This window comes from Arvicola amphibius, chromosome 3 (genome assembly GCF_903992535.2).
Source record: "Arvicola amphibius chromosome 3, mArvAmp1.2, whole genome shotgun sequence".
In the NCBI taxonomy this organism is placed as follows: Eukaryota; Metazoa; Chordata; class Mammalia; order Rodentia; family Cricetidae; genus Arvicola; species Arvicola amphibius.
Window position 1 is genome coordinate 76,757,753 of NC_052049.1, and position 19,593 is coordinate 76,777,345.

Consider the following 19,593-nt stretch of genomic DNA (forward strand, 5'->3'; position numbering starts at 1 on the left):
CCATCACATTTTAACCATGTGGTTAAAATGTCTGCTCTATTTTCTGCTTTGCTGAATGGAATCCTACAAACAGAAAGCAAGTCACTGGAATCATTTAGTTCCCTGAGGTAGGGAGTGGACAGAGCCCCACTGAGATCTACTCCTGAAGGACTTGCTGGAACCACAGCAATGCTGGCTGAGCTCGAGAAGTTGTGCCAAGCACACTGGACGCTACTAGGACAATAGAGGAGGCTTCTGTCCAACCAAGGACAGACCCTAGTATGTTCTCAGTTATCATAATCTATGGTTTACTATAATCTAAAAGAAACTAGACAAGTCTCAAAAATAAAGAAATGATCAATTTAAAAGAAAATTTAAAGTCCAAGAATTTAAGAAAGCACTGCAGATTGTTAGTCTATTTAACACAATTCATTCTTCTGAAATTAAGCTACTGAGTCAAAATTTTAATTGGATACACAAATCCATTTGTCAAAATAGACAAAATATCATTTCTGGATTAACTCATGTTCAGAAAAAAAAGTTCATAATGTGTTTTTCTTACAATAGACCCTCAGAGTCAACAGAAGATGTTTCATGAATAACTTGTGTCACTTAAGCAATTTAAATGAGAATTAATGAAAGCACTGGAGCTATAGAAATAGATGTAAACTGGCCAGGACGTCAGTAAGTCTCAATAATTGTTGCCAAGTACTAAATTGTCAGCCAGGTACTAAACTTACTAGGGCAAAGCTCTCTATAATACACACTGAAAACAATACCCGACCTTTTGATGCACAGATGAGTGCCAGATGAGAACACAGTCTCCTGAGCTGTGCTTGTCAGCATTTTTTAAATCACTGCCTTACAAGCTTACTATTAGCAATTTTCTTTATGGAAATATTAGAGAAGATTTTAAAAGTTAGGAGAGCTGTGCATCTGATAATGCAAAAGCTGGCAGAATAATATATACGTAACAGTTAATAAAATTTAGTGTTAAAAGATATAACTATATATTTGTATATTATATATTTTCCCTTTAAAAAGCTATAGTCACAAACAGGCATGCATGCCAACCTAAAATTTCACAGTTGTAAAGATAAATAATGTTTAAAATAAGTTTGATCTTACAATCCAATCTTTATTAGATGCCAATAGCCTGTGAAGAAAATTCTGCTGAGTACCTATGGTATGAGCTCGACAACAGCACAGCCAGAGCACTGACAAAGGCCCAGTGTATTGTTCCCATAGCATAACAATTCAGTTCTATGCCCTGACTAAGCTTTTTAATTGAATCTGTTCTTTACAATGTATCAACTTTGCCTCTATAAAACATAAACTACTTTCTATCAGCTATCCATCTCCTTAATTTGATGAATTCCTCTTGCACAAGAATAACATGGAACCACTACAGTATATTAGACCCCTTTAAGGCTGGCCTTAGCAACAAAAGATGGCAGACTGGCCCTTCTCCCTCAGATGCCATTCTGCTGATACCATCACACAGCAACACAGAACCTCCAGAGAGCACCTTACCTTGGCTTTCCTCTGGACAGTCACTTAGTCACTTAACTGTGAATAAAGAGCATGAAAGTGACTTGGCTGTGGGTCCAAGCTGATTGTCTTGTCTGTCATAGTCACTAGCCCTCAATACCAATTCTACCATACAACAGACCTCAATCCATTCTGATGAGTTCCTCGGTCATGAAGGAAAATATTACTAAAGCATTCTGAAGTGAATAATGAGGCACGATGAAAGCTGGAGTAGCTCCTATGACACAAAGGCACTGATTCTCACTGTTTAACAAGTAATTCCTGTGGAGTCAAGAGGCATAGTTAACCTGTCTAGTTTAAAACATGGTTTTATATTTTGCAGGAAGGACATCATTGTAAATCAAAGGTTTATGGCTGGGTTGGTGTACACATTTCTCCTTTGGAAGCATACAGAATTTTTTCCAGTACCAAAGATGCTGGAAGATTAGGATTTAGACTCTATGTAGGCACCAGTCTGACTTCTTCATGTTCAATAAGTTATGTAGGTGCTGTCTTAAACAATGGGATCTTGCCATAAGTTTTTGGGGGATAACCCAATCCTATAGTCTTGGCAACAGCCTAGGTTGCTTGGGGGTTCTCCTGAGACCCTTTTGGCCAACAACTAAGATAGATGTAACCCAATATAGGTACTGGATGTTCATGTGGTGACAAGAAACATTCCTCATTATTTGGCGATTTCATTTTGATCACCTACCTTCATATATGTATATATTTAGGAAGCTTCTACTGTATTAGATTTCCACACTACCCTTCAAATAGTCCTTAGTTTTAGCTGTCTCTCCCCATATTCCCTCCCTTGTGCCCCTACCCTTGATCCTCCCATTCCAGCCCCCCCAACCATCCATAACTATATATTCTAGTCAACTTTCCTAGGGAGATATATCTATCCTTCTATTTCCTTACTTTAAACCTAACATCTGTGGTTCTACAAATCATCACTTGGTTATCATTCAAAATTTGTGGGGAAAAGATGAATATGGTATGTACTCACTCATTAGTGGATTCTAGCCATAAATGACATTGAGCCTATAATTCATGATCCTAGAGAAGCTAAATAGGAAGGTGAACCCAAAGAAAAACATGTAGTTATCCTCCTGAATATTGGAAGTAGACAAGATTTCCAGGCAAAAATTGAGAGCTTGGGGGTGTGGGTGGGATGAGGGTAAGGGGAGATGGGGAGAGAGAAGTGAGAAGGGGAGGATGGGGAGAGCTTGGGGGAATGGGACAGTTGGGATGGAGGAAGAGTGGATATGGGAGTAGGGAAGTATATATCTTAATTAAGGGAGTCATTTTAGGGTTGGCAAGAGACTGGACTCTAGAGGAGTTCCCAGGTGTCCAAGGAGATGTCCCCAGATTGTTCCTTGAGCAGCTGAGGAGAGGGCACCTGAACTGGCCCTATACTATAGCCACACTGATGAATATCTTGTATATCACCATAGAACCTTCATCTGGCGATGGATGGAGATAGAGACAGAGACCCACATTGGAGCACTGGACTGAGCTCCCAAGGTCCAAATGAGGAGCAGAAGGAGAGAGAACATGAGCAAGGAAGTCAGGGCCGCGAGGGGTGTGCCCACCCACTGAGACAGAGGGGCTGATCTAATAGGAACTCACCAAGGCCAGCTGGACTGGGACTGATGGAGCATGTGATCAAACCAGACTCTCTGAACGTGGCTGACAAGGAGGGCTGACTGAGAAGCCAAAGACAATGGCCCTGGGTTTTGATCCTACTGCATGTACTGGCTTTGTGGGAACCTAGTCTGTTTGAATCCTCACCTTCTTAGACCTGGATGGAGGGGGGAGGACCTTGGACATCCCACAGGGTAGGGAACACTGACTGCTCTTTGGACTGGAGAGGAAGGGGGAGGGAGAATGGGAGGGAGGGAAATGGGAGGAGGGGAGGAGGTGAAAAGTTGTAATAATAATAATAATAATTTTTTTAAAAAAACAAAGTTTGTGGGAATAAATTGACCTGACTAGATAGCCAGGGTACCTAGGGTAAAACCAAATGTTCTTAAAAAAAAAAAAAAAAAAAAAAAAAAAAAAAGCAATAATATGACTCCTATTGACATTCTACTACACTCATAAATCAATTTCTTGCTTAGTCATCATCAGAGAAGCTTTCTCTTGCAGAAGATGGGAACAAATACACAGACTCACAGCCAGACACTATGCAGAGAGTGAGAGACCTTGGAACACTCAGCCCTAAATGGAATATCTCCATCAAAACCCTCCCTCAGGACTCAGAGAACCCCGTGGAAGAGGAGGGAGAAAAAGTATAAGAATCAGGGGTAATGGAGAACACCTAGAAACAAGGCCTCTAATTCAACACGATCCAAGCACATGAACTCACAGGCAGCATGCACAACCTGCACAGTCTTCCGTAAGTCCTCTGTGTGTACATAATGGCTTCCAGTTTGTTGTTTTTATGGGATTCTTGAGTTTGCCAAAGAGTAGGTCTCTGTTTCTTATGTCTTCTCTGTTGCTTGTTTTGCCCAGTTCTGATGTGTTAGTTTTTTCTTTATAATACTGCATTATATTACTATTCTTAGAAACTGGTTTGTGTTCTAATGAGACATAGAAAGGGCGTGGATCTGATGGGAAAAAACTGGGTAGAAACTAGTTGGCTTTGTGGTGATATAGTGTGATCTAGACAACCGGGACTGAAAAAGCATGGGATCACACCGGATTCTCTGAACATGGCGGACAATGAAGGCTGACTGAGAAGCCAAGAACAATGGCACTGGGTTTTGATCCTACCGCATGTACTGGCTTTGGGGGAGCCTGGTCTGTTTAGATACGCACCTTCCTGGACCTGGATGGAGTGGGTTGGATCTTGGACTTCCAGCAGGGCAGGTGGGAGGTGGGGAGGTGGGGAGGAGGCGGAAAATTTTAATAATAATAATAATTAAAAAAATCAAAAAAAATCTACCAAGTAAGGTAAGTCACAGGAACACAGTGGGGACTTTACAGACTAAAGTATGCCAGAACCACAACCACAAAAGGGAACATAAATGAACTTTGAACATAAACAGGTTAATCTATTAGAAAAGATCTAATAGCCAGAAGCTAATAAACACTTTAAATGTATAGGCAACCGGCCAGTGTGATTCACTGTCCTAACACCAGTAAACTTCGGACAAGATGGCTGCAGTGGACACGAACAGCCCCAGTGTGATGCCCTGGGGAGTCAGGCAACACAGCACGGCACAGCTCCAGGGGCTGGAGAAAGGGCACAGGGAAAAGAGGTAATAAATTTCAATCCTTCCATGACTAACCTGGTTGAGTTTCTTCCAGAGATTGAGGATGGGGGAAAGTTCATTAGACCAGAGTTCTCTGTCAAATTTGCAGCCAGCTGTGACAGATCTTCCCAGGATCCGGAGCTGGGAGATGACCTGAGTGAAGAGAGCACACCCCGTGAGTCACTCAGGCAGGGAGAGCACGGCAGTGTGACAGTCGGAGAGCGCACACGCACGTGCCATCCTTGGGTCGCTATCGTTTTGTTTGAACAAGACTGTACGGATAAGGATAAGCATTCTAAAATTAAACATTGTAACAGTTGTTAGAAAAGCGGCTTTTTATGCAGGAAGTACACACTGTGCCACTATGAATGCCTCCCAGCCTTTCTTCTTGTTCATCTCAAACTCTACAATGCTTTTCATTTCCATTGATTTAAATCTTACCGTTTCAAAATACTAACAATGTATTTAAAAATGCAGCACAGAATAGATGCAAAGCAAGTGGCTCCTAATTCCTCAAGAGTTGTTTAGATTTTTAATGCTTAATTTTCAGTTTCCATTTCAATATTCCCTCTAGACACAAAGCCCAGAGAAATACATACAGATCAATTAATTAAAGTGAAGCTAAGTAAACATTACTCCCTGTTGGGACCTTTACTGCTCTAGCTTCATTATTGTTAGTGTCTTCATTGTGTCCATCAAAATCAATCACTTGCATTTTCTTTTCGAAATGAAATCATGCCCACTAGGCCTTATGTTAGAAGTGTTTGCTAAAGATGATCCAGAACTGACCAGCATTGGGCCATGGACATGATGGTGGCTGTAAAATACTAAGCTAGTCAGGGACTGTAATATTCCAACTAACCAGTAAAACCCTGTTACCACGTGGCTTATCTAATATAGACAAAATTAGCCAAGAAACCCAGTCCATGTCTCACAGTGCAGCATTTCCTTTTGAACACCCACAGCACGTTGTGAGAGATATAAGCTGTCTATCTTTGCAGCATATTTAGATTTCATACTTAGTTTCACTCTTACGTTAACAGGCCTTTTAATAAACTAAAGACTATAAATCTTTTAGAATGAATGTGCTAAACCTCCACCATCACACTGTTGGATTCAATTCCTAGGCTTTTGATTGATTTCCTAGTCTAAAAACATTGTGGAGATTCAGTGTTTGACTTTCTTTGTTTTTCCTGACAAATCGTCTTCATTTGCTGTAGCTGAACTCTACATAGCACCTCATATATCAGCATCCCTTCGCTACACAATGTCCCGGGTTGACAGTCAGGATGTGTGGCATTCTAACTGTGCTAATACTTGCTACCACTTACTGTATTTTAAATTTATTAAACATTACAGAAAACAAGAACACAAAAAACAAAAGGAATTAAGTACAAATATATTTTTTTAACTATTTAAAGGAAATGCTGACTAGATGACAGAAAGCAAGAATGCAAAGAAAAAACAAAAGGAATAAGTACAAATGCGTATCTTTTTTAATTATTTAAAAGAAATATTGACTATCCTGCCAAACAGCCATGCTTCTGTTCTAGAAAGATGGCATGACACACACACACATAATGCAATGATGATTCTGTTACAAGCAGAGAATAACAAAGAGGGTGCTCCAACACTCAAAGACATTCCTGTTAGAGAGCGAGTGCAGCTGACTATGACCCATCTGCCAGTTCTACAAATCCTAATGTACTTATTGCTTATAAAGTTGGGGAAAATATCTGGTAACACATTTCAATCCAGTTAAGAGTATTTTCTTCAATGGTTTCCTCAAGGTGATGGCAAAGCATGTTCATCTTACTATATATACAAAAGTTAACGCATATGCCAACATGTTATACACAAAAATACCTAGAGGTTTATTGTTTGAATGTTAGTAAACACAGAACCAAGGGTAAATTTTACTTTGCCCATGTCTATAAAAGTGCCAGTCACATGCAAGCCCAAAGCACAATGGACAATTACGGGTCCTGGCTATTTTTGAGATGAGGTTTCACCATGGTCGCTGAATGCAAGTGATTTACTGCAAAAAGTACGCAATCTTATAAGAAAGCTAAGAAAAAATAAAAATAATAAAAAAGAAAGCCACGTAAAACCTTTGACTACAATTTCTCACAGATTAAACAGGTGAGAATTATGTCTCAAAACCTGCTGCCAATTTAAGCAACAGTCTCCTGCAAATAAACGCTTGCTAACGTGCTTAAACCTTACTCTGTACCCCATTCTCTGATCACCACCACAGTGATCTAGTCACATCCTGTGACTTTATACTGTGTTCTACCTCTCCCTCGCTGCAAAAGCAGAACTGTCCTGTCACTCAAGGGAAGAAGTGCACTCTTACAGTATTCAAGAGTGCTCATCAAGGAGAGGATGTCAATAATATGCCAGATGGCAAGAAACAGACGTCTAAAAATGACAAGGTGATGCAATACAGAGGGTGACGATTTTCCTGTCTCTGAGTCTAATAATACTGCCTCCCTAAAAACACACATATTAATTCAAGTCCCTGGTAGAAACTGTACTACATGTGTGTATGTGTATACATCAGGAGATGTACTCACAAATGTTCTCAGATGCCCTGTTCTAATAATAAAAAAATCTAGAGCAGTCCACATGCTCATCAATAAAGAAAACAATCGCCGGGCGGCGGTGGCGCACGCCTTTAATCCCAGCACTCGGGAGGCAGAGGCAGGCGGATCTCTGTGAGTTCGAGACCAGCCTGGTCTACAAGAGCTAGTTCCAGGACAGGCTCCAAAGCTACAGAGAAACCCTGTCTCGAAAAAAAAGAAAAGAAAATAAAGAAAACAATCAATTGTTTAACATTTGTGTGAGGCAATATTGTATAGTAATAGTAAACAATAAAACTCCATACAACAACAATGCAGATGAATCTTAGGGGAAAGGGTAAAAGAAAAAATTTCTATCACATGTGTTGTGTGTGTGCATGAGTATGTGTGTAAATATACATGCACATATGTGTATATATGTGTGCATGTGTGTGTATAACCAAGAGATAAAACATTGCATGCACTAAATGCAACACTTTTAGAAAAGTATAAAATTATAGAAATGTTTTAAATAGAGACAGCTTGACGAGTCCTACAGCACAGAGGTAGAGGGACAGAAGAGACTCACGTGAATTCATGCAAGACACTACAATGTATTTTTCTTGGTCATTGATTCATTGGGTTTCATTATGTTTTGATGCTTTTCATGTTTAATTATATGTAGTTAAATATTCAAGAAAGTGCTGGGTCCCATTTAAGGGTATTCTCATTACATTAGCAGATTACCTGGCAGAAACCCTACTCCATAAAATGGCAAATGCTGAAGGGAAAATAGCTGCTAAGCAAGATTGTGACAGCTGATCAGGCTGCCTTTTGGACAAGAAGGAATAGGAAAGCAGGATGAGTCAGCAGGTATACAGCTTACCATGCAAGTCTGGTAACTTGGGCTTGATATCCCGTAACTATGTAAAGGTGGAAGGAGAGAACCAATCCCACAAAGTCATCCTCTTTCTCTGTGCTCCTAAACATGTTTTGGCATGTACAATCCCTACCTAACACCTCCACACATACGCATACACATATGCATGTGCGAACACATGAATGTATGAAAGCACACACATGTACACACTTCAATTTTAAAAAAAGGATGAAAGATAAGGAATGACTTTCAAAGGCAATCAAAAACCGAAATGATTCATGACCATCTGAGAAGACTTAGAAAACATGCCTAAGCTCAGTGCCACAAAGACCACAACAACAAAAAGAAGAGGTATAGGATGCTCTAAGGGATCCCACGGGAGAAGTGGAAGAGCACTATACTATCACGACAGCGTGAGGCAGGACAAGTCCCCCCGGAAGAGCACAAACACAAATGACAGATAAAGAACCACACATCAATATAGTAAATCGTTAAGCTAACAGGTGAACAAGAGCAGAGGAAAAGGGCACACAATACACCAAACTAGAAAAAAAAGCTTTCTAATTATCTAATTTTATAGCATTATATAAAAGTAAACTTCTTCAATTAAGATCAGAATGGATTTTTAAAAATATTAACAAACAAGGCTCAAGAATATATGGCTTCACACAAGAAACTCCCTTTCCGGTGGACGCACAGAAACTCGGGGTGAAACTGTGAAATAAGGTACGCCAAGGAAAAGAAGAGAACTATTCTTATGGCTGACAACATGGACTTTGACACAAAATCTGTAACAAAGCTAGGAAGGTCAATATATAGTGATCAACTGAGCAACAAAAAGATATAATGGTAATAAATATATGCATCTAATTTCAAAGCAGTCAGTTTTGTAGAACACAGAGTACAACACTTAATGAAAGAGATCCCAACATAAAACTGGTAAATATACCTGAACATACCAAGATACAAGGTCCTACAAGTACTTTATGTGATGCTAAAGATAAGTAGGTCAGCTAAAAATCATGGCTGGAAACAAGGAGGGCATAGACATATATGATGGAGACCTGAGGAAGAGACACATTCTCGGACTCAAGGGACACTTTAAATAAGAAAACAAAAAGGAACTGGAGACTGTCTTCACTGGCAGAGATGGAAAGCTCACTTGTTCTAAGGAACAATATTTTTATAAACATATGTTCAAGTTGTTTTGCAATGATGGGAGAATGAGCAGTGAAATTTCAAAACAGTTAATATACTTAACAAAACAAGAGGAAACAACAACTTAAGAAGTGTTGGATAAGCAACAGTATAGTATAACCACAGAGACCTAAGTAAGGAAATACTCCTAACTAGAATGCCTGCAAAGAATGAATTTAAGTGTTTAAAGGCTGCTGGAGCCTCCATCTACAGACTATGCAAAGAACCTCTGAAATGGCTCATTCTATATCATTTGCACCTGCAAAGGTCCATGTTACTAAGCACATGCATGCGTGAGGGCCAGTTGCTATAAGAAATGGTAAAGAAGAATAACTGAAGATAAATTCAAAAAACTTTTTATATTACATGGCTAGTGATATAGCTCAGCAGCTAAGAGTATACTACTCTTGCAGAGTATCCAGTTTGGTTATCAGTACTCAAGTCAGGCAGCTCACAACCACCTGCATGTAACTGCAGCCCCACGGCATCTGATACCCTCCTCTGGCCTCCACAGGCACTGCCCTACACTCCTCCACAAGCCTGCACTCACAGATGCACATACATACAGAATTTTCAAAACGAGGGGCTATGCTCCTATCTGAAGAGAGACAGAGAAGGAGGAACAAGGAGGAGTAGATGGCAGGGGCAGGAGGAACTGGGAGGAAAGGAAGGAGTGGAACCTTTGGTTGGGGTGTAAAAAAAAAACAAACAAAAAGAAAGAGACGGGGGAATGAGGGGCTGGAGAGACAGTTCATCAGCTAAGAGTCCTTGTTCTTCCAGAGGACCTAGCAGAGCCCTCAGTCCCCAAATCATGTATCACAACCATCTTCAACTCCACTCTAAGGAATCCAATGTTCTCTCTGGCCTCTGTGGGCACAAGGCATGCACATGGTGGACAGACAGACATGCACACAGGTAAAACACATATTTAAAACACATATTGAAAACAAATAATCTTAAAAGCAAAAACAAAACACTGGTGTTCGAAGTACTTCTGTAGATGTGTTGCTTTTATTGGTTAATGAAAAAAGCTATTTCAGCCAGTGGCTTAGAAGAATAGAGCAACGTGGGAATTCCAAGCAGAGATAGAGGAGAAAAGAAGGCAGAGTCAGGGAGGCACCATGTAGCCACCAAAGGAGAAAGATACTTGTTGGAGCTTGCTGGAACCTTGCCAGTAGGCCACAACCTCATGGTGATGCACAGATTAATAGAGATGGGTTGATTTAAGATATAAAAGTTAGCTAGACATATGCATAAGCTAATAGTCCAAGCAGTGATGTAGGAGAGTCTTCTGTTTGAGTTGATTTCATTGGCTAATAAAGAAACTGCCTGGCCCATTTGATTGGCCAGCCCTTAGGTGGGTGGAGTAGACAGAACAGGAAGAAGGAAGTGAGGTAGATGGCTCAGTCAGATGCCACGCCTCTCCTATGTAAGACAGACTGCCTTGCCTCTCCTCAGAGAGAGAGACGGACGCAATGAAGCTCCAGCCCAAGATGGACGTAAGCTAGAAACTTCCCGGTAAGGCACCACTTCGTGGTGTTACACAGATTATTAGATATGGGTTAGTCAAGATGTGAGTAAGAGGCTGGAAGTAATGGGCCAGGCAGTATTTAAAAGAATACAATTTGTGTGTTGTTATTTCGGGTAAAGCTAGCCGGTGGCTGGGAGCCGGGCGGTGGGAAGCCGCCCGCAGCTCCATACTACAAAGCAGTGTTGTAATTATATAGTTTCTGTGTGATTATTTCAGGTGTGGGTGGCCAGGAAATGAACGAGCAGTATCCACCTACAAAACACTAAAAAAAAATTTCTAAAGAAGAATAAATCAGAAAGCCTGGGTTAAAAGTCCAGCCCTGCCCTAGATCTTGGGTTATCTTAAACAATCTGTGTCTCTTTCCTCAGTTGTTAAAAGGTAAAAGTAGCGGCTCCTATTTGAAAGAGTCAGTGAACAGTGAATAAGCCCCTGAACACAGCACTGGGAGGGCTTCAGACTTGGTGAGGTCGGTAAACAGGAGCTGTTCAAGTCACCGAGCGGCAACAACATAGGCCCTATAGACAAGTTGTTCCTGTGTACTGTGCTTCAGAGTAAGTGCTTGTCTCAAAGCTAAAGGCTCATTGAGAAGTCAGTGGACCATGGGGGCTACCATGTCACTCGCAGGTCTGCTGATGGAGTCCCAGATGAACAGGTATCACGTGGAGTCTTGTCATACACTTCTCTACTCCCTTTCCTTTCTGCCTGCATCCTCTGGATGCCGTGATGTCAGCAGCCTTCTCCACCAGACTGCTCAGAGGCCTAAAATCAATGCTCTGAAGCCTGTGAGGATATTTGCTCTTTAGGCTATCCTCAGGCATTTGGTCTTAGTGATGGAACGCTAACTATCTGATTTCAAAAACCAAAGTTATGTAATATCCAGTAATGAATTCATATCAAACAATATCTTCTATAAGACAATGCAGAAAGAAAGAATATGTATTTAATTCTTCATGCCAGAACAGTATTAAATTTGGGGGCAAATTCACTCATACAAGTTACATTTAAAGTAATCATATGAAAATTTTTCACAGGAATAAATCAAATGTTTAAATGAAACTGATGTATTCAGTGTTATTTAGGAAATATACCAGGGTAAAAATCACTTGACACCTTTAAAACTGAAGGTAAAAATGGAGTGTTCTCTGTTAAATGAAATAAAGTTCTAAGGAGTGATTGTGCTCAGTAGCAGCGTGTTCTGAGAGCTCACTCTGGCACCTCACCTGAGAACTGGTCATGCGCTGAGATGAGCGAGCAATGTTGGCGGGCAGACCAAAGAAGCTGGGTTTATCATCTTCTGGGAGCTTCTCAATGACAGCACGATAGTCCTGCAGGTAACAAAGACAAAGCTAGTCACTGAAGATGGATTACAACCACAAAAATCACATGGTGGACAATGGACAAACTACAAAATAAGTGCTCACATTTCATATTTGCTGGGTAAATACTTCTACAGTGTTCTGATCCTCTATAGGAAGCTGTCACTGACACTCCTCTGTGCATTAACTGCTTGATACCGTATTTTCTGTTCCAGTCCCTTACATGCAGAATCTCCAAGTGGATTCAAACCAACATACATAAGTGGATCTGTTGACCATGTATAAGATGCTGTGCTAGATGTATTTAAGGAGTCTTAATTTCTTACAGCACACGAAAGCCCACCTGCAGAGTTCAGCTCCTACACATCTGAACAATCACTGGTTGTTTTATTTTAAAAAGTAAAAACTTAAAGGAACCCTGCAACCTATAACCACAACCTGGTGTTCCACTGCTGTCACCAGGCAGTTCCACCTGCACACCTGTCTTCTGTCACTGGGGAAGTGTGTGTTGACACACAATGATAACCCATTGATAATCTCATGCTAAGGATCACTCTTGAGGACTGTGTACACTTCATTGGCACCAGCCTAACACTTACTTATTCCTAATTTTAGAAGAAAACTCAAGGGCAGACCAAGAAAACACTCATTCACTTTGGTCCAAAGCAGAGAGATATTCTCATAGGGGTAAACTACGCTAAGGTATTATATGCACACACACATGCAACTACACAGCATCTGCTGAGCAAGGGTGGATTTCTTTTCATTCTGTCTCATCCTTGGCAGCTGCCCTTGAAGAAAACAGTAAAATTCCAGAAAGCCCAGGACTAGGATGTCCTCTGACAGTCTGTCCTTCAGCCCAGTGATTGTCAGTTTCCTCCTGGCACCAGTTACATACACAGAGCATGTGTGCATTTGCAGCCTCATGGGCACATTCCCATCCCTCTGGGAAATGTGGAATAGGACAGAAAGCTGGACAGAGACTGTTATGAATCTGGTGAAATTAAAACTATTACCTGTGAAAAGTTAAACACTTGATTCATTCCAAACTATGCTCTAGACTGGTTAGAGGCGTTTGTCTTCTGAGACTGACTTGCTAACTAGCAGCATGGCAGTCAGAACTCCCAAGAACAGATCCTCACAGAGACACAAGAAGATGTCTACTGTATGCCATCACTTACACAAAGATTAGGCGATTGGAAATCAGTACAAAGCCTCATCTGTGAAACAAGTAGCAGCTAGAAGAAGCAGGATCGGGGTGTTTGGCTGGCTGAGGATATTGCAAGCCACTTATACTTATGTGTCTAAGATATAAAAGTAATTACTTACACACCTATTGTGTGTATATTTCTGCATGAATTTTATCATTGGAAATAAGTTTAAAGTGATATAAACCTACAATTTGTTGGGAGAGATCACTTGAAATCACAGACATTTGCTCATCTGCTCTGCTGTTCTAGTACCAGAAACTAGTATCACTCCTTGCCCCCTTTCCACAGTACTTGGAATGGTACTGGCTCTGAACAGTACATTGTTGAGTGCTTAGGTAAATAAAGGATACACAACTCAAGCAGAATTGTTATTAACAACAGCAATTATATTCAATAAGTACCGATTTTAACAGTGCTTCTTAGGCTTTTGGGTTTTTTTCAAATCAAGAATATTTTTGAAAAATTACTTGAGTAAGGAAAAAAATCACAAAATGAGAGTAATATATAAATCAAGCACATATGCTAATCTTTGCAATTCATGAAGAAATGTCACAGTACCTTCTTTAGTAAAAAGTCATGTAGCATGTATACAAGCACATGCTATGGGAAAGTAGGCACAGCTGGATTCTATGGGCTATATTTAGCACATGCAACAGAAAAGGTGAGTTGCATACAGAGCTTGCAGGTCAGGACTTGAAGCAAGAACCCCTGCTTGCTAAAATAAACACACATGTAAGCAACAGCAGCTGGCCACATACTCCCAGTTTGTCTGCATACTATCTTATAATCACAATCAGGCTTTTATTGATGCAAGTTCTAAAAATCAGACTGTGTATTTCCAAAACAATCTGTACTGTAAACATATTCATCATACAATTCATGTATGTGCAGGTCCAGAAAATGCATGGGGAATTATTATTTCTACCTACCAAAATGCTGCAGGAGTTTGGGAGAGATATGGAATATGGAAAAATGCTTTTCTTGTTCCTTTGGTTTGGTACATCAATTACTGAAGAATTAAAAAACTGCTTCAAGTATGACTGAAGAACCCTAAGGTCAAAACAGTTATCTACGCGCCCTCCATAGATAGCATTTTCAAGTAAGCCATGTACAAATTCCCACTGGACATCTTTGGTACCTATAAAAAAAGAGAGATGCTTTTATTAATTTTACTTTTTAAAAGACTCTCTTTATTCTTCAGAATTTCATATAGGCATACAATGAAATGCAATTATATCTCCCCCCATTTTTTTCCTTCAGCTCTCCCCAACATGCCCCCTTCCCAACTTTATTACTTTCCTTTCCTTTGGAAGCCCACTAAGTCCAGTCAGTGCTGCCTGTATATTCATGGACACAGGGACATTCACTGGCACGGCGCTCCTACAAGTGGCCGGTCCTCCAGGAAAGAATGATTCTTTTCCCTCCCAAGCAAGAGCCAGTGGCTCCCCAGTAAGGCCTGAGGCCTGCGGATCATCCACTCTGTAGATGCTGGAATTCATTCTGCTTTCTTGTGGAGTAAGCAAAAGCTCTGTGAGCTCAAAGGAACCAGAAGACAGCACTTCACAGTGCCCTACAGCCTCCAGCTCTTACCTTCCTTTTACTCACTTCTAAATCACTAGGATATGGCAATACACTTAATATAACTTAAAGATTTCTTTAAATGGCCATTAAGTATTAGTGAAGACTTTCTTTCCAATGATTTTACACCTATCAACTCGATCAAGCTATGAAGATGACAGCGGAGATCTAGGAGGCTGGGTCCCCAGGAGATCACAGGATCCTACAGCGCTAGAACACAAACACACATTCTGACACAAGGCCGTCCCGTTTTCTAACCACATAGCCATGGTGAATTAGTTTGGAGACACCTTGGAAAAACTTGTTCCAAATGTAACACTATCTGGAATGGCTGTCCAGTGCAAATTAGTCAGCAAATACATAGACGCAGCATATATGATCACTCGGGCTTGGTGAAACAAGCAGCTCCCAAGACAACCTGACTAAAGGAGGAGCTGCAGCAGGTCCTCACACAGGGTCTGCGCCGTGCTACAGGCCACAGTCAGCTCTGCTGTTCTGGGAGGAGAAACAGCGTGGGCGGGAGTGCAGATGACGGGCAGAGCCCTTGGGCATCGTGTCCATTCTTCACAGCACAAAAAGAGACACGCACACGGGTAAGCTGCCTTCTACAACAGTACTGAGTTCTGCATTAGAGATGTATGCAATCAGTCCAGTAACAGAATAAACATGTCATTATATTCAGATAGCCAGTTAGCTTCACTGGCATTACTGGTTTGCTATTGCTGCTCATTGAATATCCTTGTATTTTCCTATTTACTATTGCTATTTCACCGCTATAAAATTCAGAGACAGGCAAAGCAAAGGAACAAAAGCAATGCTACTCTAAGCCTTGAGACACAAGTGATTTATGTTGCATTCTGCGGAATTAGCAGAGGAATGAGAAATTGTCCCCATCAGAAACCTTACTATCAATAGCAACTATAATGCAGGCAACTTCACTATGGTCCAATTTCCCATCCTACCTTTGTATTCACTAACTGAGGCAGTCATAATCGCAGGCAATGCTAAATAGTTCACCAAGGAATGCAGAAACAAGAGCACACATTCAATTTATAAAGTAAAAATGCCAGCATATGAAACAGATTGAGGAAATTTTATATTTAAATAAATCTTGTTTTTCTTTTAAACATGCTCTCCAAACAACATTTGTTGCTTAAAACAACTTAAATCATGAAAAGACAGCCAACAATTTTAAACCAGTAAGTGTACTAAAGGTTAGCTGCTCCATGTGGTTTTCTCATCCCAGGCGTTCATCCTTAACCCTTTGCTAAAAACAGACTACAGAATAATGTCTAATGCCTGTGACAGACACCATGGTGGAGTTAACATACAGGTGAGAAACGAAGGTCAGACATTCCCTCACCCGCCAGCATCACACGCTAGAGTGCGGTAGACAGAACCGAGGCAGCACACAAACGCGCAGTGCCCTGTTCACTTCACAGTCTGAACATGTTTTCACTCTCACAAATGTGCAAATAAGCAGATGGGTATTAGGCAGTTCTGAGTTATTATAACAATAAAGCAAAAAGGAGGGTAACAAAAAGATCCTTTCACTATCAAGAAAATGCTTTGATGGAGAAGAAACTTCTAAGCTGAGATGCAAATGACAGAAGTAAGACTTAATAACTGCAGAGAGGAACCTTTCGGGGAAGAGACCCCATGAAAACCTGTCTCAAATGGGAAGCCCAGATGGCTGCATGGTTAAGGAAGGAAGCCAAGTCTTACCTTTCCAGATGGATGGCTTCACAGTGTGGAGCATGTTCAAATGGGGCAGAAGCGTGGGAGACCAGAAAGAAGTTGCACACATACATACTGCTAAGACTTTAGTGCAGGCAAACAGAACCATAATGTGACATGGAAAAGGGAAGGAAAGAAGGAAAGGAAGGAAGGAAGGAAGGAAGGAAGGAAGGAAGGAAGGAAGGAAGGAAGGAAGGAAGGAAGGAGGGAAGAAAGAAAGGACGAAAACTGTCACAGCAAAGGGCAGCTAGAACACAGGAGAGCAGAGAGTTACAGGCTTGAAACAGAGAATGAAAGGTGATCCCATTACTAAAAGGGGTGGGGCTTGATGAAGAGCAGCTGGACAGGACAGCAAGGCTGACAGGGAATGTGGGGACAGGATTTATGGACTGTGGAGGTAGTACTTAAATTCAGATTTCTATCAGTCTAATCTGTTCTCTGATCCACTGTGTGTCTAAGCTTTAATGGCTCCTTGTCTCAGCAATGGACAACAGGATCTAGGGATTCGAGTGCTACAGGCTTCAAGGAAGCCAAGGGCTAAATGGCCCTGTGGGATGAAGTCACAGGTTTCATCTCTACACTGTTTCAGTAGACTGACTTAGGAATCTTACCAGGACTCTGCAAATTCTCAGTTCTAGTTCTGCCCTGCTGTTATCCAGAGCATTCATTCATTCCTTAGAAAGAGATCTGAACAATTTTGTAGGTCACACAATGGACACAAGCTTTCTAGATCTGTTTCCTAAAAACTATTGGTAAGTCGGAATTCTGATGCATTATATCAAAATCAATGACCCAACCCAAGAACTTTCAGATAACACAGGCATAGAAATAAGGGCATTAAAATACCAAACACAAAGCAAAACCCCAGATCTGTGATGGGGATTAGCCACTTAGGTAGAACATGTGCAGCCAAGTCTAGACTTGGCTTTGTTTCTTAAAGCTTACCATCGAAGAGCCTGTCAATGATGTTGTACCCAGCCCGAAGATCTGATAACGAAAACTCATAAAACTTGGTCCAACCCTATTAAAGAAAATTTAAGACACAGTAAAATCAAAGACATGCATCATACATCACCATCCTCAAAAACTTAAGAAAAACATTCACTATACACTAAAAAATAAAATCTTTAAAAATCATTGCAGCATATGTTTAAAATAGTATTTTTAAAAATAGACTGACCTCAGGAGCACGAAAATGAGTTTGTAATTCTACTCAAGTTTTTATCACTATGCACACAGCATAGAATCAGAGCACAAATTGATGTAGTACCTTTCTTAATCTACATACCACATGCACAGTAATGTGTTTCCTATACCTTCAAGCTCCAGAACTATACATTCTGTGTTTGTCCACAAACACAGAACAACTGCCAAAATAAGTCCTAAAAGCATACATTATTTCTGTACATTAATTTATACAAACAACTACCTAATGGCTATGATGTTTATGTAAAAACACACCTAAAACATGATACTACAGAACAATAATGTGAGATACAAAAATAATTTCTATGGGATTTCCATTAACTATACTAATTATATAATCGATTAAGTTCAAACTAAAATTTTTAAAGCTTGCATAGTGTTAGTATTTAGGAATGTATCAGTATTGATTAACCATTCAAAATACCTCTTAAATGTTTCATTACAGATGAGATTTCAAGTACGTAAGAATAAACCCAAACATAAATCTATTTCCTTGTAGCTTTTCCAGGCAAGTGCAGAGACAACTTAAATACATGTAAAACATATCTATATAAGGTTTGATGGTAAGAAACATACGTGCTACCTATATGAGAAAGATCTGACCCAATCTAGGAGATAAAAGAATATAATGTATAGAAAAGGAAGAGATTAACAGTTTTGAACTGGATTCCGATGGAAGTGGGAAAAAGACTGGCTTTGATCTGCACGTTATGTAGATCCCTGAAAGAACGTCAAGCTGGGAAAGGATGACCACGTAACTAAGAAGATCGTAAGACTTTAATCATGCTCCCTACAAGCTATGGCTACACACACTGGAGTTGTTTTGAGACAGACTAGTACCTGATAATGGATTGAGGAGAAAAGTGAGCAGATGATGCACCAAGAACAACTCCTGGGATGCTGACTTGAGAAAGAACGAGGTGTGAAGGCATTTAACTAAGGCAATCCTGGAGGAAACAGGTATGGGAGGTTTAATTTTTGAAATCTGAGATATCTGCTAAGATATCCACCACAGGAGTAGTACTTGATGCTCACTGGCTACCTCCACTGGGTCACAGGCTGGCCTTTGGTTATCAAATCAATAGTAGATTAAGCATGTAACATTATACAGTATAGTGAGCTAACAGAAAAACACTAAATTAGAAAACCAAACTATGACATAACTCCACCTTTACACACTAAATTATAGAAATCCTAATAAATGTATTAAGTTCCATCAAAACATAATTACCTGTGGAATATAATTTCTTCTTTCCTGACAGGCAGCATGAAACCATGCTAAACTAAAGAGAGCATGAGCCCGGTGCAGGTTATCTTTTTTGTTAATTTGCTCAGGAGTCCAAGACTCATAAGTACGCATCAAATTCTTCTTCAAACCTGGAGGTGACTAAAAGAATAAGATATGAACATACATCCTACTGTTTAAAACATTACACACACAGGAGAGCTGTTTCAACACACTGTCTTAGTGAATGAAGCTTTTCACCAAAAGCCCAATTTAATTTTTTGTTACTGCAAAGTATACAAATATAAAAGCAGCCTTAACCCTTGCACCAAACAGTTCGTATTATTTGCTAATCCATAGTATTTTCAAAATAAAATAA

General features: G+C 40.3%; 1 protein-coding gene across 1 annotated transcript in view; it reads right to left on the minus strand.

The window, feature by feature from the left end:
• Positions 1-19,593, minus strand: part of Dync2h1 (dynein cytoplasmic 2 heavy chain 1) — a 229,932-nt gene that overhangs the window by 38,131 nt on the left and 172,208 nt on the right. Inside the window, 5 exon segments of the mRNA XM_038323616.1 lie at positions 4,809-4,925; positions 12,162-12,266; positions 14,398-14,606; positions 17,729-17,804; positions 19,221-19,376. Of these exon segments, the coding sequence (XP_038179544.1) occupies positions 4,809-4,925; positions 12,162-12,266; positions 14,398-14,606; positions 17,729-17,804; positions 19,221-19,376 (663 nt within the window).